This window comes from Cyphellophora europaea, assembly GCF_000365145.1.
Source record: "Cyphellophora europaea CBS 101466 unplaced genomic scaffold supercont1.3, whole genome shotgun sequence".
In the NCBI taxonomy this organism is placed as follows: Eukaryota; Fungi; Ascomycota; class Eurotiomycetes; order Chaetothyriales; family Cyphellophoraceae; genus Cyphellophora; species Cyphellophora europaea.
Genome location: NW_008481809.1, coordinates 825,381 through 847,830, shown reverse-complemented (window position 1 = coordinate 847,830; position 22,450 = coordinate 825,381). Strand labels below are relative to the sequence as shown.

The 22,450-nt window shown below is 55.1% G+C and overlaps 11 protein-coding genes across 11 annotated transcripts; 7 read left to right on the top strand and 4 right to left on the bottom strand.

Moving 5' to 3' along the window:
• Positions 1 to 700: 700 nt before the first annotated feature.
• Positions 701 to 931, top strand: HMPREF1541_03208 (uncharacterized protein; the record flags this gene model as incomplete). Its single annotated transcript, XM_008717560.1, has 1 exon — positions 701 to 931. The coding sequence occupies one exon, from the start codon at positions 701 to 703 to the stop codon at positions 929 to 931; it is 231 nt and encodes a 76-aa protein (XP_008715782.1).
• An 882-nt stretch (positions 932 to 1,813) lies between these two features.
• HMPREF1541_03207 (uncharacterized protein) lies at positions 1,814 to 2,620 on the top strand (the record flags this gene model as incomplete). Its single annotated transcript, XM_008717559.1, has 1 exon — positions 1,814 to 2,620. One exon carries the CDS (start codon positions 1,814 to 1,816, stop codon positions 2,618 to 2,620), a length of 807 nt encoding a protein of 268 aa, XP_008715781.1.
• A 783-nt stretch (positions 2,621 to 3,403) lies between these two features.
• HMPREF1541_03206 (uncharacterized protein) lies at positions 3,404 to 4,963 on the top strand (the record flags this gene model as incomplete). Its single annotated transcript, XM_008717558.1, has 1 exon — positions 3,404 to 4,963. One exon carries the CDS (start codon positions 3,404 to 3,406, stop codon positions 4,961 to 4,963), a length of 1,560 nt encoding a protein of 519 aa, XP_008715780.1.
• A 508-nt stretch (positions 4,964 to 5,471) lies between these two features.
• On the top strand, positions 5,472 to 6,308 carry HMPREF1541_03205 (uncharacterized protein; the record flags this gene model as incomplete). The annotated part of the gene is made up of 1 exon (XM_008717557.1): positions 5,472 to 6,308. The coding sequence occupies one exon, from the start codon at positions 5,472 to 5,474 to the stop codon at positions 6,306 to 6,308; it is 837 nt and encodes a 278-aa protein (XP_008715779.1).
• A 409-nt stretch (positions 6,309 to 6,717) lies between these two features.
• HMPREF1541_03204 (uncharacterized protein) lies at positions 6,718 to 7,376 on the bottom strand (the record flags this gene model as incomplete). Its single annotated transcript, XM_008717556.1, has 2 exons — positions 6,718 to 6,856; positions 6,904 to 7,376. 2 exons carry the CDS (start codon positions 7,374 to 7,376, stop codon positions 6,718 to 6,720), a joined length of 612 nt encoding a protein of 203 aa, XP_008715778.1.
• Positions 7,377 to 7,592: 216 nt separating this feature from the next.
• Positions 7,593 to 8,934, top strand: HMPREF1541_03203 (uncharacterized protein; the record flags this gene model as incomplete). Its single annotated transcript, XM_008717555.1, has 2 exons — positions 7,593 to 8,280; positions 8,348 to 8,934. The coding sequence occupies 2 exons, from the start codon at positions 7,593 to 7,595 to the stop codon at positions 8,932 to 8,934; spliced, it is 1,275 nt and encodes a 424-aa protein (XP_008715777.1).
• A 571-nt stretch (positions 8,935 to 9,505) lies between these two features.
• On the bottom strand, positions 9,506 to 10,771 carry HMPREF1541_03202 (uncharacterized protein; the record flags this gene model as incomplete). Its single annotated transcript, XM_008717554.1, has 1 exon — positions 9,506 to 10,771. One exon carries the CDS (start codon positions 10,769 to 10,771, stop codon positions 9,506 to 9,508), a length of 1,266 nt encoding a protein of 421 aa, XP_008715776.1.
• A 1,580-nt stretch (positions 10,772 to 12,351) lies between these two features.
• Positions 12,352 to 13,950, top strand: HMPREF1541_03201 (uncharacterized protein; the record flags this gene model as incomplete). The annotated part of the gene is made up of 3 exons (XM_008717553.1): positions 12,352 to 12,450; positions 12,494 to 12,713; positions 12,758 to 13,950. 3 exons carry the CDS (start codon positions 12,352 to 12,354, stop codon positions 13,948 to 13,950), a joined length of 1,512 nt encoding a protein of 503 aa, XP_008715775.1.
• Positions 13,951 to 14,478: 528 nt separating this feature from the next.
• Positions 14,479 to 16,437, bottom strand: HMPREF1541_03200 (uncharacterized protein; the record flags this gene model as incomplete). Its single annotated transcript, XM_008717552.1, has 1 exon — positions 14,479 to 16,437. The coding sequence occupies one exon, from the start codon at positions 16,435 to 16,437 to the stop codon at positions 14,479 to 14,481; it is 1,959 nt and encodes a 652-aa protein (XP_008715774.1).
• A 2,726-nt stretch (positions 16,438 to 19,163) lies between these two features.
• HMPREF1541_03199 (uncharacterized protein) lies at positions 19,164 to 20,778 on the top strand (the record flags this gene model as incomplete). The annotated part of the gene is made up of 3 exons (XM_008717551.1): positions 19,164 to 19,717; positions 19,767 to 19,905; positions 19,960 to 20,778. The coding sequence occupies 3 exons, from the start codon at positions 19,164 to 19,166 to the stop codon at positions 20,776 to 20,778; spliced, it is 1,512 nt and encodes a 503-aa protein (XP_008715773.1).
• An 871-nt stretch (positions 20,779 to 21,649) lies between these two features.
• Positions 21,650 to 22,153, bottom strand: HMPREF1541_03198 (uncharacterized protein; the record flags this gene model as incomplete). Its single annotated transcript, XM_008717550.1, has 1 exon — positions 21,650 to 22,153. One exon carries the CDS (start codon positions 22,151 to 22,153, stop codon positions 21,650 to 21,652), a length of 504 nt encoding a protein of 167 aa, XP_008715772.1.
• Positions 22,154 to 22,450: the final 297 nt, after the last annotated feature.

Sequence of the window (22,450 nt, the reverse complement as noted above, 5' to 3'; positions counted from 1 at the left end):
ACCATCGAGGGTGATGCTGACAAGCCGTAGATCCCCAGCGTTTCTAACAACATGGATGAACACTGTCAGACACAAAGCTATACGAGGGCCACCGCAATGACTGCGGCGTATGCCTGCAACTTGACCTCTTGCAGTGCTGGAATCCAGAGCAGGATGTTGGCCGGGGCCACGCCTGCGAGACCTGTAACACCATCAGATGAAACCAACAGCGACTGCATAGTACATGTATATATGATTTACGTCTAAATGATAATTGAATGACAGCCAGCATTGTTGTCGTCGGCATTGGCACCGACACTAGTATTGATGTCGCCACCGCCACCAGCAATCGATCAGGACCCGATGCCATAGCCGCCGCCAAGTTGGGGGCGTTCTCGGCGTCTCCAGAAATTCAATGCCCAGCATTTGCCCACTCATCCCACCTCGCCTCCTTCTCGGCAACTACACAAGTCATACGTTGCAGTCGCATCGGATCCGTTCGCTACTGATTGTCTGCGTTCACCAGTGAAAATTGTTCAATTGATAAGTCTTGTTCCGTTGACTATCTTTCATCAGCCAGGCGTTCTCGAAAAACCATCCGCAATCATCACACAGCACCGTTCAAGTCTCGTATCGCACTCCTTAACGTCAATCACACGACCAGCCTCTGAACCCGAAAGCGTGGAACGACGATACGCGATAGTCCTTCGAACCTGATAAGATGGCTCGCATCACGAATTGGCTTTCCACCCTGCACGCGTTCCTGACGGCGCTGCCCCAGAATGGCTACCACAACATCTCGCGCGTCGTAAACCCTCAAATGAGAAGCATCTGCGAGAGTTTCCAGGCCAACTCTCGCCGCGCCAAGGACGACATTGAGCTGCAGCTGCTTAAGCCGCGATCGAAGCAAGATGGACTAAAACAAACACAGCGTCCTGCTGTCACACGTTGAGCCATCTTGGTACGATGGTGGGCACCAAGACCCAAGCATGTGCGCGGCCAGCCAAACAAAGGGAGTGGCCCGCCTTTCCAACACTTGCCAGACAGCCTTGATGGCGTCCATCATGGAAGCAAGACATTCGAATGAGAAATCTGATCAGGAGGAGCCATCAAGCTGCAGCCCTGCATGTCTCTGTTCGGGGAACCAGTGACTCCCTCGAGCGCCACACAGCAGCTGCATATACCGCAGGCAATGCCCTTCGACATATTGAGCTCGACAGCACGATTCGACAATACGCGCCCGCCCGGCTTCCTCCTCCACGTGGCTCAGGCAGAACAAATCGACCTTGAAACGGACTGTGATCCAAGTCGCCGTTATCAGCAGAGCAACTTCGTGAAATGTGCTATGGAGGCTAGGCACGGCCCAGATTTGCTTACCTGTATAGTCCTATCGTTGTGTTAGAAGGACCTCTACGTCTGCACAAAGTTTGACTTTGTCTTGTTCCGGAACATATTTGTCAAGCGAACATGAAAGTCAGGAGGCAGAAGCAAGTCCTCGAGACCGCAAAATTCTGCAAACCGAGGGCCATGGTCACACAGCAATTGATTTGGCGATCTCTAAAATCATGCGTGGTGAGGATACGGCGATGGTGGAAGCAGCCTGGACCTGTTAGGCTTCAACCGGCTTGGTCTTTGCTCCGTCAATCAACAGCCAGTGTCTTTCCAGGGCGCCCTGCAGGATTTGGCCCCATACAAGTGTCTCGGGTGCTCGCAACAGTTCGCAAGCGCGTGACTTTTACCGTCTTGGGATCAGAGTCGAGACCGTTGAAGACCCACGAATATAAATGAGGTTCTACGATTACCTTACAATATTGTCAGTTCGTCCACGACAAACATGCCCATCCAGACCATTGCTGCACCTCTAAATGGCAAGGTTGCCATAATCACGGGAGGCACCAAGGGAGTGGGTAGAGCCACTGCTCTCACTTTTGCTGCTCAAGGCTGTTCTCACATCGCCATTACTCACCGCTCGGCTGATCCCAAACCAACCCTCGATGCTATCAAAGCTGTTTCTGCCGACATCGTCACCTGCGCCGTGCAAGCTGACATTAATGATGCTAGCTTTGGGTCTGTTGTTGTGAACAAGTCCCTGCAAGGCCTTGGGGTGTCTCATATCGACATCGTTATCTCCAACGCCGCCCTCCTTGATGTAGACGCATATGTCCCCGTCGCTCAGATCGATAAGGCAAAGTTTGATATGTACATGACGACGAATGCATGGGCGGGCTTCCACCTTGCCGTGTCTGCTGTCTCCTACATGACGAAACCTGGTGGGCGCATCATCTTCGTCTCTTCTGGAGGCGCGAAGATGCCGTTTGGTGATCCAAATGTTGGACATTGTTTCAGTAAGGCGGCTATGGACTCAATCGCCGCTAACCTGGCCTTGGTGTACGGAAAGGACAGCAAATTGACAGTCAATTCTATTGGTGTAGGCGCGACGGACACCGAGAGCTTGAGGGGCGCCGACCAGAGATTTCCGGGCTACTTTCAGATGGCGGCCAGCATGAGTCCGCTGAATCGAGTGGGGACGCCCGAAGAGGTGGCCAGCATCATCGCGTTTGTGGCGAGTCCCGCAGCAAGCTGGATCAACGGGAACCAGGTGCCTGCAAATGGTGGCATGCTGCGTATACTGCAGTCTTGAAGCAGGGCGCAGCGTGTTCTGGTTGGACCCAGGACACCGACAATCACCTGTCTATGAATATGGACCTGGAGTGAGACACTTACGCATCTCGCACCGCGGTCGAGGGTCGCATGCATCGTGAAGAGCCAAAATAGAATGCACATACATGTCGAATGAGAGACCCACCACCAGCCTCCTACCTGATGAAGTCAGTGGCCCTGCCCAGCCCTGGCACCTGGGTAAAATCGGCATCAGGCAATAGATAGAGAAAGCATGGATGATACGTATTAGAAACGTCATACACAATGCCTCCTCTTCTGGCTGGGAGTCCACCTGATTCGGACCCGAACTTTCCCCTCAAAGCGTACTCGTACTGGGAAAAGTAGCCAGACCCTGTCGCTTCTATGGTCGAACGAGCATCAGTTGTTGATCGTTGTACGGGCTCGCCACCTAGGACCTCCGAGGTCCGAGTATCTGACTAAAGACAGCTGCTTCAATTTCGCGTCGGTCCTGGTAGCCACGAAGTTTCACAGCGCACAGTCTTTCAGGCGAGGACTTAAGCCTACACCGTCTTCCAAAAAGCTCCAGCAACGCGGTCGGAAGCCGTGAGCTATGGTGGACCTCCGATCAACATAGTCGACCAAAAGTCCTCTCAAGTAGGTCGGCTTGCTTCAGTGGCCACAATACGTGAGCTCAATTAGACGTCCCTTCTGCCTTCAACCATATACAGGCCAGTCGCATAGCTTTTTCTCTTTCGTTATGCCACCCGACTAGCTGCCCTTCAGATTGCGTACTTGAGATACTATGGATTCCAGCGAGCCAACTCTCTTTGAGAATGCTACCATTATCTGCTACGACGAAGAGACCCAGTCATCGAAGATCTTGCGCAATGCTTCGCTCTTGGTCGAGGATGGCCGTGTCACTCAGCTCGCCGAGGGCTCTCTCTTAGGTCTACCAAGCTCGACCGAAGTGATTGATGCCACAGGCAAGACCATATCCCCGGGTTTCATCAATACCCATCACCATATGTGGCAGTCTGCGTTCCGGACTCTTGGTCCCGATACATTTCTGAGCGAGTATTTCGCAGGGCGGTACTCTCAGCAGGGTCCATCTGGACAGCATTTCACGCCAGAGGATGTCTACCTGGGGCAATTGGCATGCGCTCTCGAAATGATTGACGGCGGCACGACTACAGTGCTCGACCATGCGCATGGCGTGTTCACGAACGAGCACGTTGATGCAGCCCTAGAAGCGAGCTTCCATTCAGGCCTTCGCATCTTCTTCGCCCATGCCATTCAGGAGATAAAGACGACCGGATATACTACTGGTATGGCGACAGAAAAATTGCTACAGCTGTCAAGAGATCCACGATTCGCGGACAAGGCCAATCCCATGGCACTGGGAGTCGCCTACGACGGGTGGGCATTTGCACCGGTCGAAACAAACGTGAAGGTTATGGACATGATTATCAACCACAACAACACCGTGTCGCACCCCAGCGCGCCTTTCTCGCTGATCACCAGCCATCATGTCGCCGGCCCATTCCCTGCCACCAATTCTCCGACTCTCCTTGATTCATTTCCCACCTCCGCTCTGTCCCAGCCGAATCTAACCACACCCGCGAAGGTCCCCGTCGTCTTCTCACACGCCTCCTTCTTGTCGAACAACGACGCCAAGGTCCTCCGTAGCAACCCGCACGCCTCCATCTCCACCACCCCCGAATCCGAGGCACACTACGGGCACACAAGCGTAGGCGCGGACCTGTGTCAGGACTGTGCGAGTCTCGGCGTTGACACACACTTCACCTTCTCCTCCTTCATGCCGTTCCAGGCGAGATTTTGGCTGCAGTCGCAGCGGTACGGACGATACCGACAGACACTGGCGGACAACGGGGAAGTGCCGATTAACAATCCCATGAACTGCGAAGCTGCATTCTTGCTGATGACGCAAAAAGGTGGAGAGGCACTGGGAAGGAAGGACTTGGGCGTCATTAGCGTTGGTGCGCAGGCCGATCTGGTGCTCATCGACACGAAGACACGGGCTGGACTGTGGGCGGTGAGAGACCCGGTGGCTGCTGTGGTGCTGCATTTGGGCGGTGCGGGAGATATTGAAGGAGTCATGGTTCAGGGTAAGTGGTTAAAGAAGGATCACGAGATTATGAGCCCCCTTGTGGGGCCTGGTGGAAAAGACGTGGCGGTGGACAGTGTGAGAGATCGATTTGAGGTCAGTGCGCTGCGGATCCAGAGGATTTGGGAAGCGTTGCCACGGCCTGTATTCGAAGAGGGCGCAGAAAGTATGTCGGGTGCGAAGTACGGGAAGTGCAAGACTGTCTCTGTAAAGAGAAAAGGTTCCCAGCGCGTCTAAGTAATTACACAGGAGTTGTCGAACATGGCAGACCCTGACATACGCACTACTTTTGTACGAGTTTGTGACCACGCTGTTTGTAGTCGCCATCTTTTCACACCTTTTCAACTAAGCGCGCCAGCGATACAACTCTGCCTTGACACCTCCGTCGTAGTAGATGTGATTTCCTTAGAGAACCCACCGGGAGAGGCGGTGGAGACGTCCGTGTCACCATCATCGAAGAACCTGATGATCAAATAGAGTGCCTGGGGCATCGGCAGAGTGGTACTTGAAAGACTGCAACGATAGAAAGTAATTTGAGGACAGGACTAGCATCGCGATTCATGGACCTTGGTGTGAAAGAAGTTCATGACTCACTGCTCTGTCTTGTCCGATGCCCGTCGCTCCGGCTGTAGTTGCCTGAAACTTGGCGAGCGTCACTGACACCCTCAATGCGATTGTGCTGGCTCTGTTAAACGGACACTCGAGCCGTACGGAGACCATTATTTGTCAATCCGCAGATCTTGTCATGCATCTCCAGACGCTTCCAAGCGAGATCCGCGCTCAGATCTGGGATGTCGTCTTCCAGAATTCGGTAGCAATACCACGAAAGACCCCTCTCGAGGGCGCCGACATTGAGTATTGCGAGCCTTGTCACCCAACACCACATCCTCAGAGTGCGGAACCACTGTCCGAAATCATTCGACCACTCCTGATCTGCCGTCAGGCATACAGCGAAGCACTCCCCTCCTTCTACACCAACCTCTCACTATTCCTCAACTCCGAGAGTGACTTGTCACGCTTCTACGCGGCAAGTCCCCGATCACTGGCCCGAAACCTGCGCTCTCTCATCCTCATCACCCACATCGATCTCGAGAACTGCCTGTACTGGAACGACAGCCTAACGAAGTTCTTCCAGAGCCTGGGCAGCCTGTCCCTCACCAGCATCGATATGCGGCACCACATGCGCCCACCCTCGTCCTACGAGAACCTGTGGCCGGGCATCTACTACATCGCCCCCATGCTCAAGCAGCCTCAGCCTCCACCACGCAGCCTCGACATCACGATGCATTTTGACTACCGATCTGAATACGTCATGTTCGAGTCGCCATTCCTGGGCGAGGTGAAATGCAGCGACGCGCTGGAGGAGCACGAGATGGTGCTGCGGGAGCTGTTGGACGATGAGCAGTTTAGGGACGGTGTGCAGGGGGAGGATGATGAGGACATGACGCAGGCGTTGGAGAGGGTGGCGAGGAAGCATGAGAGGAGTTGGTTTCGGAGTTTGCAGCGGAGGAGGATGGCTCAGTTGAGTCCCGAGGATAGGGAGGCGCTGGAGTTGGCGCTGGCTGAGGATGATGAGGATTGAGGTTCGGCAGGAGATGAGACGGTCGCCATGTAGGTGCAGCAGGACGAGCTGTCTTTCGCGTATGGTCTAGCTTCGTACCGAATGTCTGCAGACGGTCTACTTGTACGATATTTCAGTCCTAATCCTAAAGGCTGAGCAGTGGTTGTGTAAACAGCAAGACTGAACCAGACCTGCCGCAGCAGAGCGTGGCAATTTGCCCTCGCCCATGAGCCATACCCAATCTTGCTGAGTGGGCATATTCCTTCATGTCGTCGTGATACTGGCAGACACTATTTTCCGGTTCTCCCCTAGGACCAGCGCCGGATACAGACATTCGCGCTTCTGGTCCGGCTTGTGTCTATTGAGACGGCCTGTCTGTGGCTTAGACTCGCCGTCTCCGTCGGTCGCCAATCTTTGGTCGGTAGGATCTCTAGTCCACCCAGCCCATTTCTTCATCCAAAACACCCTTCAAGCCTTTCTGATACTTCTCCTCTCCGCTTGTGACAGGAGGCCACTGTCGCGCTGCCCGGCGCAGCTGCTCAACCCGTGCTATCGCTGCGGCAAGATCTCTGGTCTCGTCAGCTTCTATCCGGATACACAACGGAGGACAACGGACCCGAGCTTGCCATGCACCACGTATTTCTGCTTTTCCAGCACTTCCGCCAACTCCACTTGGTGGTTGTGCAGTAAATCTTCGTTCGGCACCACGACAAGCGGCACATTCATACGCAATGCGTCCAAGACACTTCCACTGCCCGCATGACTTACAACTGCACCCTCCTTCTCGACATCATTGCTCTGCAATGCAGCCAGCTCACCGTTCAGACCCTCTTTCTTGAAATCGAAGCCCGTCACCGTCAGTCCATATCGCTCTTTGATGTTGGACAGGTCGGCCTCCTGCAAAATGTGCGCTCCACCATCACCGTGCTGGATGCGCAGCTCGGTGAAGTGGTGATCGGTTAGGGCTTGGAGAAAGCCGTGGGCGAGCACCGCGCGGATGAGGCTGTTGAACGGAGCAGTCGCACCGATGGTGACGAAGAGACGTTTCCCACCCGCTGAAACCGGAGGAGTGTTCGGGTCGAGTCGCATTACTGGGTAGCTCGCGGCTTGTGCTTGTATCGCTGCATGTCACCGGCGGAGAGCAATCATTGACAGACACTGAAGGGGAGTGGACTCGAGACATGTGAAGGGCGGCGGCCCATACTGACCAATGGTGCACTCCGCAAAAAAGTGTCTGCGGAGTGCTACGACTCTTCCTGAGCTTCACTTCGCTTCTCAATTGAGCGCCAGGTCGTGCAGCACACCATGGCGTCAGCTTCGCGCAGTCTTTACCGGAGCTTGCTCCGAGTGTCGATGGTAAATCCGGCAAAGCGGAAATGCTTGACACAGGGCCAGCGACCTTTCACCATTACCACCATTCGTGGCCGCGACTCGAAACCTAAGCCCACCTTTCCGGATCCTGTTTATTTCAGAGATCTTGATGCTAGCGTCGCAGATGCCGAAAAGGAGGTCGGCTCGGACGCGTTTGACGATGAGGAAGAGGAAGCCTTCCGCGTTCTCTACAATCCTCAGCCATCTGAATACCTCTCACCCGAGACTCCCCTAACAATAGACGACCTCACCCCAGATGAACGTGCCGACTATGAGGCGCTCTCGCAAGCCGAACGATCAGACTACCTTCCGCGGCTCAATCATTACAAAGCTCTCTCCGAATCCGAAGACGATGAGATGGTCGAAGCCGACTCCGATAAGCTAGAGGGAAGACTGCACCGCGAGCATCATATCGATTTGAACATTCCAAAAGCTGTAAGCGAACGGACCGGTGCGGGATACTGGGCGGACGACGAAGTAGATGAGCTCGCCCAACAGCCTGACGACGATGACGAGTGGGATCCTAGCATGATTACCAGCGTTGCCGAGAACGAGCTTCAGCTTCACAGAGAAATTCGACAATACACCCGTGCCGCGGCGTGGGAAATGCCGCTGCTAACAAGTACGTTCCTTGAGTGGCCCTCTCCCCTCTAGCCTCGCTATGCTTCTGCTAACCCTCGCCACAACAGAGCTTGTCGAGAAGGCGTTTGAACCACCAAAACTAGCCACCCCTCTCCGCTTCCGCTACACCACCTACATGGGCGAATCCCATCCAGCAGCCCGCAAAGTCGTCGTAGAATTCACCTCCACCGACCTCGCCAAATCCGTTCAACTTACGCCAGCACAGCGCGTTAAGCTCACCAAACTCCTCGGTCCACGCTACAACCCCACCAGCGACACAGCGCGCCTCTCATGCGAGAAGTTCGAGAATGCCGCCCAGAACAAACGCTATCTGGGCGATCTGGTCAGCTCCCTGATTCGCGAGGCCAAAGAGGGCCAGGATCTTTTCGAGGATGTCCCCCGCGACGAACGACACGTCAAGGTCGCGAAGAAGGTGACGTTCCCTGCAGCGTGGCTGTTGAAGGAGAAGAGGGTGGCGCAGTTGCAGGAGGTGAGGAGGCCGAAGCCAGAGTCGCGCAACGTGAGGGATACGCAGAGTCAGAGCGCCGTGGCGGAGTACATGCAGAAGATGCCGTTGGGGCGTGCGCCGTTGACGAGCGGCGCCGCTATGGCACCGGAGAAGGTGCCGGAGCGGGAGCCGGTGGTCGTGCGTTGAGTGCGCTAGCCTTGCACGCATTCAAATCTGCATGAAGCGTCCGATGAGACGTTGTGCAGGAGAGAAAGATGGGGCACAGCTCTATGGCCAGAGAGGGTGCACGCGAGCGGGACGGGCTGAGCCAAGCTGTATCCCGCCGACACTGCGAATCCGATTGCCGCCGGGCAACGACCGTGTCGAACACCTTGTGGTCTTCTCGAACGCCCGTATGGCAGTTTCGGCCGTGATGGTCGCAGCACCGGATGCGAACAGGGACGCGGGGCGGCAAGGTCCCTGAGAGAGAGACCACGGCCATCATGTTATACCTCGATGAGCTGCAACGAACAGAGTTATTGAGCAAAGGTCCATGTATAATACATTCAAAGAAGCTGTCTAAATGTACAGCACGCTGCATAACAAGCATCCAATGTCATAACGTTCGTCAGAGCCGCCAGCAGTAATGGGCCAGGCAAGCAAGCATATGCCTAGGACGGCGCGATGTCCCATCAATCCGCAATACCGTCCCGCGGCTGAAAGGAGCACGCAAGTTCCAACACGGCGAGATCGTGCAGAGCAGCACTACTCACCAAATTCACAGGTCAAGCATGTCCCTTGCGGCCATGAGGGATCCAAGGTCAGCCAGACGGTAGTCCCACCTCACACTCTCCCAGTCGTCGTCCAATATGCCGTACCCTTCCATTGCGTCTTGCCTCGGTTTTCGCGGGTTGAGCGCCCAGTATCCCCAGTCCGCATCCACCTCGCGAAGATAGCGCACCAGATGCCGCCAATACCGAAGATCACCCTTGTTGGGGCCGTTTGCCTCGCTTGGTGCGCCGAACTCGCCTATCCAGACGGGTGCAACGTCTTCGTCGAGCAGCCACCCCCAGTGCTTCTGCATGTCTTTGGCAAATGAAGCATAGTCACGGTTCCAGTACGGTCGCAGCGTGCCCCACCCGGACCAGCCATATACATGCGCAGAGTAGACGACCTTGTCGGGTGTGCTGAGCGTGACGGGCCGCTTGCGGGCGCCGGAAAGGATGTTGGCAGAGGAGACGCCCTCGATGAACATCAGCCACTCTGGATTGATAAGGTGCAATCGCTCGGCGGCTTCTTCGGCGGCGGCGGCCCATTCCTTCCAGATAAAACCATCTTTGACGGCACGAATCTCGTTGCGGAGGTCGACGCCAATGACCAAGGGGTTTGTAACGTGAGGGCGCATGATGGTCTCCAGATGGTCGATCCAGGTGGCTTTACTCAGCGGAACCTTGCACAGCGGCCCAAGGTAGTCGTTGTGCCAGATACCGTCACACAGATTGGCGTCACAGCACCAACGTGCCGTGGTGATGTGGTTGTTGGGAATCACAAGGATCCCAGCTGATGTGAGGGAGGTTACCACAGCGCTATAGACATCGACCGCAGAAAACCCGATAAGGTCTGGATTGGCGCTTAACAGGGCAGATGGGATGATAGGATCCTCAATGACGAGCTGATCTGAGTAAGGAAGTCGGACGCTGTTGAAACCGAGGGCTGCGATGGTGCGAGCAATGTCATCGCGGTGTCGAACATTCAGACCTCCTACCACGAAGAGTTCGTCGGATGCGCCATACCAGTTGATGGAAGTCAGCTTTATGCGAGTGCCAACGCTATCAACCATATAACGCCCCTGAGCTCGCAGAGGAGGACGAACGGTGGAGTTTTGTAAGCTGGCAGTATACAGCATTTGAATAGTCTGCGGATGAGCATACCCAGGGAGAGAAGCGGGCTCGTGGTTGGCACTGAGGAGGATCTGAAAAGCCAGATAGATCGAGGCGAATATTGACAACACTGCTGCTCCGAGTATTTGTGCACGTCGTGCCATGGCGGCGATGGGAGATGGGTGATGATGGGTCGTGTGAGGCAGGCATTGAGTGTGGGATCGATATTGGCTCAGGAGTGGAGTGTCAGCTTCAGCCCTCTGCTCCAAGCATCCGCGACATCCGCCTGCCCCCACGGGTGCAACGTATATCTCCCTACCATACTCTTGCTTTTCTTCTTGTATTCTAAGGGATACTTGACGTCCACGACATGATGTTTTGGTCTCGATGAACTTGGTCATCAGGGCTGCCGCAGACTTCTGCCACGTGCCGATAAGGGACAGAGTCTGCATAGCGACCCCCTGGAGTTGGAGGGAGCCCTGAAGGGACCTCTTCGACACCAAATTTCTTCACCTCCTCTTGTCATGATGTCTCAGCGGGACCCGCGTGTGAGCTTAAAGTGGCATGTCAAGTGATGGGACGTCGGCCGAAGTCTCTGCTACGTTTAGGCTTCCTGCATATCAAGGAGACTGAGAGGAGAGATAGTAGCGGAAGTCGAGCACGGGCGAAACGAAATCGGAAATCTGCTCCAGGTAAGTTGAGTCTGGCATGACCGGTCATTTATCAGCTTGAGCAGATGATGAGAGTAGCTACGCTCTGCCTGAGGTAAGTTGTCAAGAACGTGGGCTGCAGGATGGGCGACATTGCTTGCTGCTGGGCGTCCGTCCACGGCACCTACGATGGCGGACTGAAATGCGGCAGTTACGAGTCGCGACCAAACACAAGCCAACGTGCGAACATCGCTCGCTCGGAATCTTGTCGCTCTTTTGGCTCCAGAATAGTGTGGTCTCATGATTTACATGATCGACGACCATGTGCGAGCCTCAGCATCCGTGGTCGACTGCTTGCTCCGGATTGGTCAATTTGTCACCACGCAAACCGCCACCATCTTCTGCGACACCACCGCCTTTGCTGCCAACACCCTTCTCAAGAATCCTTAGCGACTTCTTCCGCACGCTTCATTCTTCACTAACTTCGTCTCGGCACGCAAATCATGTCGCGCACCATCCAGAGCATGGCGAATCTATTGGTGGCGATGCTCGTCGCCAGCTTGCATCTGAGCCCAGTCTGCCTGCCAGCAGCCCTGAACCTCCTTCCCGAGCTCATGCTAGACTGTTGTTGCGATTAATCTCCTCTCAGCAGACTACGAGTTTGTCGGTGTGCATTGTGCTATGGCCAGGCCCCGTGCTCAAGAGCACTTCCATAATGAAACGCCTACCGCAGTCCATGTTTGTCGGTTTCCTGTCATTCTTGCACACTCCTCGATTGCATCATGGCATTGTATCAGTGGTTCCTACGCTGCGCTCCAGGCCTATCCATACTTTTACTATTCCTTCTGATCGAGCTTTCTCTTGGTGTTGGACGATCAACATACCTCTACCTACACCACAAGCAGCCGCAACGGCCATTGCTGGACCCGATCGTGCCACAGCTCCTGTTTTCCGCCTACAGTCTCTTTCTACACGTTCTAGCCTTCGTCTTCCCTCTCCGACTCGCCAATGCGGCTCGCACTGCCACAAACGGTATTCGATCCTATCATGCCCGAGACGTCCTACCACTCAAGCAGAATGAGCCATCGACGATCATGGTCATCATTCTTCCTGCTTACAAAGAGACGCTTGACACCATGCGAGAAACATTAGATGTTCTAGCCAGTCATACTGATGCTTCAACTTCATATGATGTAAGCATTGGTCGTGTAATCAACACCATTCTCACTGTACCAGGTCTTCCTAGCCATGGAGGAGCGCGATCCCAGCGCGATAGTAAGTGCGAAGCAGATGACCGTCGAGTATGCTGCCCGGTTTCTGGACTTGCAAGCAACCTTCCACCCAGCGGGCATCCCAGGGGAGAGCGCAGGAAAAAGCTCAAACGTGAGTTGGACCGCTCGGGAGGTCATGGCCAAATACAACGGAGAGAGTGATGTGCTTGTCACCGTCATGGACAGTATGTCATACCGGCTACATAGGTTCTCTCGTTGACATTTCCAGGTGACTCCCATCTCCAACAACAATACTTTCGCTTCATAAGAGAGCGCTACCTCGCCACGCGCCAAGGAGATCCCCAATCGAACTTGGTATTATACGTCCCTCCCATTGTCTTCGACAGAAATGCGCATGAGATTCCGCTGCTTGTTCGAGCCGCCGATCTAATGTGGAGCGGTGCTGGGCTATCCTGCTACGCTAATAGCTCGCCCGACACTCACTTGGCTATTCCCACCTCCGTGTACACCCTCTCATTACCGCTCGTGCAGCTCGCTAACGGTTGGGATGCCGGTGCTGATGCTATCGGCGAGGACATGCACATGATGCTCAAGTGCTATTTCGCCAGCAAGGGCTTGCTCAACATCGAGTCAGTGCCTAGCCCAGCCAGTCAATGCAACATTGATACGCCACAACGAGGTATCCGTGGGTACCTCGAGCATCACAATGCTCGATACAAGCAAGCACTCCGCCATATGTGGGGCTGTCTTGATACAGGCTACGCAGCCAGGCGCTGGTTAGAGATGAGCAGTGACGTTATCCCATCCACGCCTCAGTCTTCGCCGTCACTCGCTCCTCGTCTGCCTCGGACTCGCAAACTATCCCACTCCAGCAAACCCCTAAAATGGCAAATCACCAACCCTCGGCGCTTCACGCTGCGGAACGCCTCGCTCGGCCTCCGGATGCTCGAGGCACACTGCATCCCCGCCCATCTGCCTTTGATTCTGATTGGTTCCGCAATATATACTGCTCTCCCTCGCCCGACAGACGAGTGGCTGTGGCTACCGCTCTTTCTCGACATCTTCGGATGGCTGCGCGCCGGCGGCTTCATCGCAATGGTGTCCTACTTTCTCTTTATCTACGAGAGCTACCACGCCACCTGCCTGAACGTTCGCGAGACGGAAATGAGGAAGGCGGGGCTCGCTGATGAGGTCTCGTTCTCTCGCAGGAGGAGGTGGCATCCCAGAGCCATACTCGACTTTCTCGTGTTCCCGGTTTCAGGTACGCTGTACGGTTCTGTTCCTTTGCTGCAGGCTGCATTTACGCATTTATGGACGGTGAATCTGGTTTACCTGGTCAGTGCGAAACCAATGAGGGCCGTGACGAAGGCTGTTGGGTCGACCATTAGCGCAGCCAGTGGTGTTGGCGAAGGTCAGCGGGAGGCTGTGCCACTCATGAGAGCGACGGAAACGGCGGTATGAAGTGACTGGGAGCGATGCCAAGATACCAATACCAGGGGGTGGGTTTCACTGCATATTCGGCGTAATGAGTCTATAGTGAGCTTAGGTATACATATAGTTAATAGGAATGATAGTCGTTGGATTGTAGTACGACGCGATCTGTGCAGTTAATATTATAGACGCAAGTGGAACGTGCAGCGGACGTGAAATCAGGATGACAATTTGTTCGTCTCTCACGTTCATCCTTGCTCTCTGCTTCAATGCAGTCGAACTCAATTGCGATTGGCTCTGCTGTTGATGTGCACAGCACGAGTGGGAGCTTGACTAGGGCAGCTTGCAAACATCGAAATATGCTCGATTTCCCAGCCTGGGTATGCAGGAGTCTGGTGTTGAGGCTGGTGATCATGCAGGAACTCTGTGACGGGACTCTTGTCCCTGCATGACCCAAGGCTCCGAAGTCCAAGATTCCCGTAAACGTGAGGGGCTGCAGCTTCACGCGACACACCATGACTGACTGGGCATGAAGATGAATCCATCAAACTCGCAGTATCACAGCCTCGCCAGCCGTTCTCTCCGCACATCTCCCATCTCATCCAGTATCGACTTGGGAACATCCACAACCTTGTCGCGCACGTAGTCCGCGAACCCTTTCCCCAGACTGTCCAGGAGTCGGCAACTGCTCACACCCCGTCCCAATGGCCCGTAAATCACAAAGTGCACCGCCCACAGCTCTTTGAACTCGACCCGCTCGATGACGTACTCGGCGCGCCAATCCTCCCCCATCAGCTCCTGCAGTTTCGGGATGGTCAGGAAGCTCTGCAGCCATGGATAGTGCGCGGCACGCCGCACGAAGAAGCCAGCGTTGATGTTGGCGCCTTTGTCGCCCGAGCGCGCCAGCACGACGTCGCCAAGACGAGCACGGGTGGTGGGCCCGAAGGAGGCAAGGTCTTGCGGATCTGCCGTTTCATAGCTCTCACGCGGGCTGAGAGATTGGTAGGTCGGCGGGTGCCCAGCCTCGAAGGTCCGAGGCTTCCTGTCTGGGGAGAGAATTGACACGGTCTCTTTGAGGTTGTCCTGCGGCAAGATTCCCGGGTAGAAGGCAAGGTACGGCCTCGGGATCGCGGTGCGCGTGTCGAGACTCAGGTGCAAGCCACTGTAGTGTTGCATGCCGATCTCCTGAAAGCTTTTGAGAAGAGCGTAAAGAGCCTCGGCCGTGTCTGCTTGCGAGAAGACGCGCAGGTAGGTGGTGCTGGCGTGCTGACTGCGAGGATTGGGTTCGGGCACACCAAGGCGCTGGAATTCTAGGAGCTGGAAAGTGTCGTGAAGTCCTTTGCTTTTCAGTTGGTGACGAAGATTGGTCTCAAGTAGGCGGTACTTCTCAGCCGTCGCGTACCCTGCTGCGTTGTAGAGCATCTGGCTCTCATAGCCGCCTTTGTAGAAGATTGCCAGCTTGGTGGTAGGGGGCGGTGGGGCACCTTTGATGCCGCTCACACGAACCCTATCTTTGCCGGCTGCTTCGATCTTAATGTCCTGGCAGTCGGCCGTCACGTCGCTGTTGAGATAAATTCGCCCTTGCAGCTCATATAGGAACTGACACTTCACCACGTCGACGTTCACTATGCCGTTGGTTCCCTCATGCTTCGTCACAACACAGGTGCCGTCTCTCTCGATTTCCACGATCCCGAACGGCAGGTCGATCATCAGCTTCTCAAAGTCGTACTCATCAAACCCGCAGAAGTTTGCTCCTGTCACGTAACTCGAACATTCAATGAGATGCCCCGCAACCAACGCACCGGCGAGTCGCTCCCAGTCATCCTCGGCCCAACCATACCAGTACCATGCAGCACCAATGACAGGACTTGCATCCGCCACTCTTCCACAGATGATAACATCCGCTCCCTCCTCCAAACCCCGTCGTATAGCTCGAGCGCCCAGATACGCGTTGGCACTCACCACCTCCTTCGGCCCCCCACCCTCCTTAGCCAGGAAATCCTTGACATTCCCCGGAAGCCGCTCCTTGATCTCCTGATTCCCCTCATCCAGATGCGCAACCACTTCACCCCGCGCGACCCCAGCCTTGACCTCCTCCAACAGATCATCCCCCTCGACCCACGCCACCCGACACCGCTCCGCATACCCCTTCTGCTTCACCAGCTCCCACACCTTCTCCGCCAAGCCCCGAGGATTCAACGCCCCGCCATCCACCACGACCTTGATGCCCCGCCCCACCAGCTCGTCGATGCACATCTCGATCCCCTCCCACGCGTGCGGCTCCCAGCCGCCATGCTGTCCTTGCGCCATGGCCACCGCGTTCTCCGCCAGGTTCATCTCCGCCAGATAGTCGCCGGTGATGAAGTCGATGTCGCCCAGCGTGCATTGCCGGTGCATCTGGTAGGCCGGGTCGCCACGGGCGCCGGATGCGTTGCCGATGCGCACGGGCCGCGTGCCGCGCTGTTGCGTCCAGCGGGCGTGCACTTGGGCGTCATGGGGAGGAGGGATGGAGCCCATTGTGACAAGGTTTTTGTTTCAATTTGTGGCAGCCAGTCGGTCTGTGCCTGGCGGAAAGGACTCAAGATACTGAGTGAGTTTGAAAGGGGCAGGAGATGCTACGCGTTCATGGAGGCACAGTGAAGGACGGAGTGAAAGAGGATGTATGGAAGTGTGGGCTCAGCATTTATTTTCAGACTCTGATTCGTGATATGCAGTGTCGTTCGGCTCCTGGTCTGTAGACGATGCCCTGGCCCAGCGCACTGGGCCGAGATGGCCTCGGTTGAAGTGTGAACCCCTCGTGGCCGCGGCGAACGTGGGCGTCCACTTAGAGTTGCGGGGAAGATCCACTCTTAGGCAGTGAATGGCTTGGCAAAGAGTATTTGTCGTGAATGATCGTTAGGGGTCGGATCGTAAGGTACGCTTTCTCCTTCTGAACAATGTGAAGAGGGATTTTGGGAGTGGAAAAGCTCCTGAGTGGCCAGATCAGGATTCAACAGCTGCTTCAGGCCGCTCAATCGCCTCGAGAGCCCCGGGTGAGGGGCCCTTCCAAATGCTCACACCAGCAAGTTGAGAGACACATAGCAGATGTCGGAAGCCGTCCCGAGAGCAATTGGCGACATTGGGCAGTTGGCAAGCGGTTGTGGTGAGGATGAGAGTCTTGCTGGTGAGCGGTAGCAAGGTGCCGTAGGCGGAAATTTGGAGTGTGACCGTATGATAGGTCCATTGCGATCCTTCCCGGCCATCCCCTAAACTCCGGCCACACATCACAATGTTCATTTGGGACCAGCCGGTGGTTCTACCTCTTGGGTGGCTCAGAGGTGCCTGTTCTGGGCTGTGGAGATGTTGAAGTGCTCTCTGTAGATGGTGTCGCATCCAAGCACGGCGGTACCTGTAGCAGTGGGTTCATTGTCACAAGGTCGTTCTCTGCGAAATTGCTGAAGCTCAACGATGTGGTATGATCCAGAGGAGCTCATCGTGAAGTTCGGAGGCATTATGTACTTTGGCGCAGATATTTCCTCGCAAAATAGGCCGGCAACGAGCCATGCTGCTTCAACACGTGGAACGCGAGATATGTATCTTCTCTTCTCGCAATGGACAGTATCTGTCGCAGTTTGGTTGCTCGTAGGTGATGTGGAAGCCTCGCAGAAACCCAGAGCTGCGGTAACGAGTCATGCCTGCATGAGCCCGCCAGCAAGGCGTAAGATTGGGCCTCTGAGATTAGGAAAGCCAAGAATCGCCACAGCAGCATCAAGCGAGTCACTCAGAATGTTAGTACTCCTGACTGCTTGTTAAAAGCGCCCCCGAATATCAGACCAGCCATGAGGCTGAGACTGCGCAAGTCTAGATTCAGGAGCCAACATCATGCTGTCGGTACGTGCTCGCAATCTGCCTCTTCAATCAGATTAGCTCACAAAGACTGTGAGTTCGGGTATTAAGTCCGACACAGGAACATCCAGCTCTGGTCAGGTCCTGCACCTGCACAGCTACAGCTTCCTCCTGAGTGTACCAGCGGATAGGAGGAACAAGATAATATGTATCCTTCTGTCGATGGCTAAGGGTTTGGCAGACACTTACTATCGCCCAGGGCTTCTATTGTCCAGCGTAGGGAACTGGTCTTTGGTTACAAATCCTTGAGTGTCAACAATTGGCATGGCATGATCAAGTCCCTTCCGCACATATCGCATAAGGTAAATGTCGTGTGATTTTCTAAGCATTCAAGTCTCCCGGCAGTACCATCTTCTTGAGCTGGTGTTCCTCCAAGCGTTATAGACGGCAGCATCTTTAGTACCCCATTCCAACACTTTTATTTCTCTTGCTTGTTGCACGGCATCGTCAACGGCATTTGCCTTCGATCGTCAGCATTCGTCTCAAGGCCCATATCTTTCTCCCGGAATGTCTACTGGCACTGCCCTTTTCAGCGAAGAAATGCGAGTTTGCACGTGGTCAGGCCCCCAACAGCCCACGACCCAGGCCTGATCCAGGATGGCCAATGATCGACAGTATTTCAGCCCTACGTCGCAATGTAACCACGACGATCGACGGCTAACACTCAGCTTGCAGATCGTGCTCTTTTTCTGCATCTCTAGTGTTCGCGAACAACCTCGAAGCACGTTGTTGACCGTTGCCTTGGCTCTGTTTGATCGCTCCCAGGCTGAACAGCAATGCTCATAGTCCACAAGAGATTGGTTCTCATGGGATACTACCTAGCATTTCGCTTATGGGGGCGGTAAACCGAGGTCGATACAGTAGATAAGGAGAACTAAAGACGTACAGCTAAACAAGCCTTGATACTTCTAAAGGCTTTTTGGGACTTTGACAAGCCATCTCGCAGTTCCTGCTCGGATCGAAACTGGTGGCCAGATTCTGAACAGTCCCAACATCGGCCCTCGACCATATCTCCACCTCGTGTCCCAGGCTGGACTCAGGCCAATGCGCAATCAGCCCGTGGAGAACGAGTTCATCATTCGGCAGCGATGACACGAGAGGGCAAATGCGATGTCTGCAGGCAGCGCAAAGTCAGGTATGTTGGTGTCCACCTGCATACTGTTGATCGATTCAGCGAATGACGCGGTTGCTCCAGGTGCGACGAAAGTAAGCCATGCTGCGGACCCTGCCAGAAGAAGGCGCGACAATGCACCTATCACTACGCTACGAAGCGTCCCTTCTTGGCCTTCGTCGCTGGCAACACTTCCGAATCCTTGTCTATAAAGTCAATGGATTCACCTATCATCGGCCCACCCGAGATGAAGCACAATAACCATATCATTCGACTGGCCAATCTCGACCTTCCGGGGACGAGCCTTGCCTTGAGTATGACAACCAGCACGCAGAACCCTCGAGGGAGCATTCGAATGACCAGATCCCCCGGATCGAGGGACTCTCGGTCCAAACGCAACGCGACACGTGTACGGAAATCCGATCAATCATCTGGCACTGACCTCTTGAGCGTGTTGCCCCTCAACAGACAACCCACTGATCATGCCACGGACCTGGCATTCCGTTGGAAGAGCTGGGGAGACTGTCTCTGTCCGGGTGAGCCCATACCATACCTCTGCGGAGAATATCTTGAGGTCATTCCGCAACGTGTCGGTGTCAATCGGGCTTTCGACCTTGGTCTCGAGTGCGCCATAGTCAGCACCGTGGCGTTTGCAAACCGCACCCAAGAAAATTACATCAAAGCCTACGAGCTTAATGCGAAGGCTTTGATAGTAATGAGAGACGCTATGGCACTTGAGAGAGCTTCCAAAAGATACCGCACGGACGTGTTGCTTACGACCTTTCTACTGTATTTTGCCGAGTAAGTTGCCCATGCATGGAGCTTTTGAGGCCGAATAACTCACCGATAGGTCCTTGCTCAACACTTATAATGCGTCTGGACGTATTCATCACGAGGGCGGAACCCGCCTGCTCATGGAAATGACGAAGCATGGTACCGAGTGTGACGATGATGTGATCAAGATATTCTGGGCCTGCGTTGGCCGCGAAGTGAGCCCTTCTTCATGCAACTTGTTCGTGGACACAGCTGACTTCGATGCTTAGTTCCTACCCGCGGTCCTCACCGGCACCGATTCAGTCTTCGACACTCCTGCCTGGCTACAGTATTCCATTCCTCCATTCGCACACCCAAACTACCCACAGCCTGAATTCGTTGATCGATACAACAAAGAGCGCTACATACGCCTGCCACGCTTAATACGCCTCATTCGCGAGCTGCGTCATGCGTCTCATGATCACAATCTGAGAAAAGACGTTTTGGCGTTAGCCAAAGACTTATACCAGGAGAATCTGGAGGACTGGGTAGAGCAGTTGTTTGTGCTTGGCCTCATATGGTGGAAGCCAACGTCTGGATCGGCTCCATCAGATGCCTCCTCAAGGATTTGCCACACAGCCCAATTGGGCTTCGCATCATCCCGCATCTTCATGCGCTTCACAGCGTATTACGAGCTGCGATGCCTCATCTGCGGCTGTATCCTGACGCTTTGCGACCTCTCAGCCGACTCTCGGAGCCCTTTGATCTCAGGCTTCGACGCCTCTGCGGTTGCCGAGCAAGACACCTACGCCGCACGACAGATCGCCGCCTGTGAGGAATGGGCTCTGGAAGATGCTTCACCGCTCCGCTTCCGCGTCATGTGGCTATTCATGCCCGTTCTGTACGCCCTTGGCAGCTGGCAACGACTGACATTGCGCGCCAACAACAACGGCCAGCAGCAGCAGCAGCAACAGGAAAAGTTGGCGCACGGCATGGAACAATGGTCGCTCAACTTCATCCGAGCGTTCGAGGGCCGCTGGGGAGGCAGACCGTGGACTCCCGCGACGATCAAGCACTTCCACCGAGTCCTTATTGGCGGCGATCTATGATCGGATCAAGTACACGTAGGCTGACCTAACAAACGATGGCCCCTACTGGGTAACATCAGCATGGACGAGGTCGTCAACAGGTGGGTTGAGCAGTCAGCTTTTGCACGTCCTGGTGTCATCTGACGGCATACCAAGGGCTTCTCGATGTATCACTTTCCGTGCGACTCAGCGCAGCAGAAGCGACTGCGAGACATCTCTGGTTGTGCCGCCCAGCGATACTCCTTTGCCACAGCGAACGCCTGGACACAATTTCTGGGGCGGGGAGTCACCACCAACGCACATTAAGTCGGCTGACGACCTCTTGTATACTCGAGGGCCAAGACGAAGCAAACCTGCTTGCTGCTAGTGTACCCGTGTTGCGTGGACAAAGGGTCCGCCGACACCTGCTGCATGCGAGCTCTGTCAGGTGCCTTTTTCGCTTACTTCGTCGTGGCGGTTGTACTGCCAGGTGCCAGCTAGGCCTGCTGACTAGAAGAGCACGGATCAAGAAGGGGCCACGAGAAGACAGGGTTGACGTGTTTAGGGGGGGTGCTCATACAGAATAGAAAAAGGATCAACAAAGAATTGGGGGTTGTGGGTGGGGGGATTAGAACCCCAATAATCATTTTGCCAGATAAAACGTGCTTCGACTTTTTGGTACAGTAGTACATATGAATGCTTTTGGTACCCCCGCCTTTCCGTTCCCGCATCTTTCACAGTTCTTTCCTCCTCCAATGTTTATAGAAGCATGTAATTGTCTAGCAAACCAGAGGGGCCGGCTCCGTCCGCAGTCCACAGACTTCCAGGCGCGCTCGAACACACACACACACACACAAAGGCTATTGCTACACAAACGTCTGAGCGGACACTTTTGTCCCTATTTCTCTGATTCTTACAGAAGGGCAGCAAAGCCCAAAACACCCGCGGCGCCAGCGGCCATGGCACCCAGAGCCAAACGATCGGCGGCGCTGTCCTCGGTAGAGACGGGGCTGGAGCCGGACGAAGTCTGGCTTGAGGTCGTCTGGGAGGAATCGCCGGTCGCGGAGGTCTCGGAGCCGGAGCCGGATGCGGAGGCGGAGGAGGCGACGCTGCTGGCTTCGGACGCCAGAGAGCTGAGGTCGGAGTTGGTCTCCAGGGCGGACGAGGCGGACATGACGGCCGAGTTGGTGGCGAGCTCCGAGGAGATGGACTGCAGGATCGAGTTGGTCAGGATGTCGGTGCCGGTGGCGGTCATGAGCTCCGAGGCGAGCGACTGGAAGCCTGGGTCGGTGGCCAGCGAGGCCACGATGCCCTGTACGGCGCTGTCGCTGGCGAGGTCGCCGAGGATGTCTTCGATGCCCTGGGCGTAGGAGACGCTGGCGGCGGCGGCTGCCACGAAGATGGTGGAGAAACGCATGTTTGGAGATTGTCTGAAAAGATGGGGATTTGTCGTAGAGACTGTGTCTTGAGAACGAAAGTAGATGCTGTGAATCTAAGTGACAACGGTGCGAAAGATTTGAGCGAGTGTTTCAGCAAAGGGGGGCTCGCGCAGGATACTTATTATTCTTCAGCCTCCCTCAGCTTCTCCAAGCTAGCGTCTCCTGGGGACGAGACTCGCTCGATCTCAGGATTCCCCAGTCCAAGGCGGAACCACGGCTGAAACGAGAGCGCAGAGAGCTGGTGGTGGGTAGACTGACTCATCGAGTGGAGATTT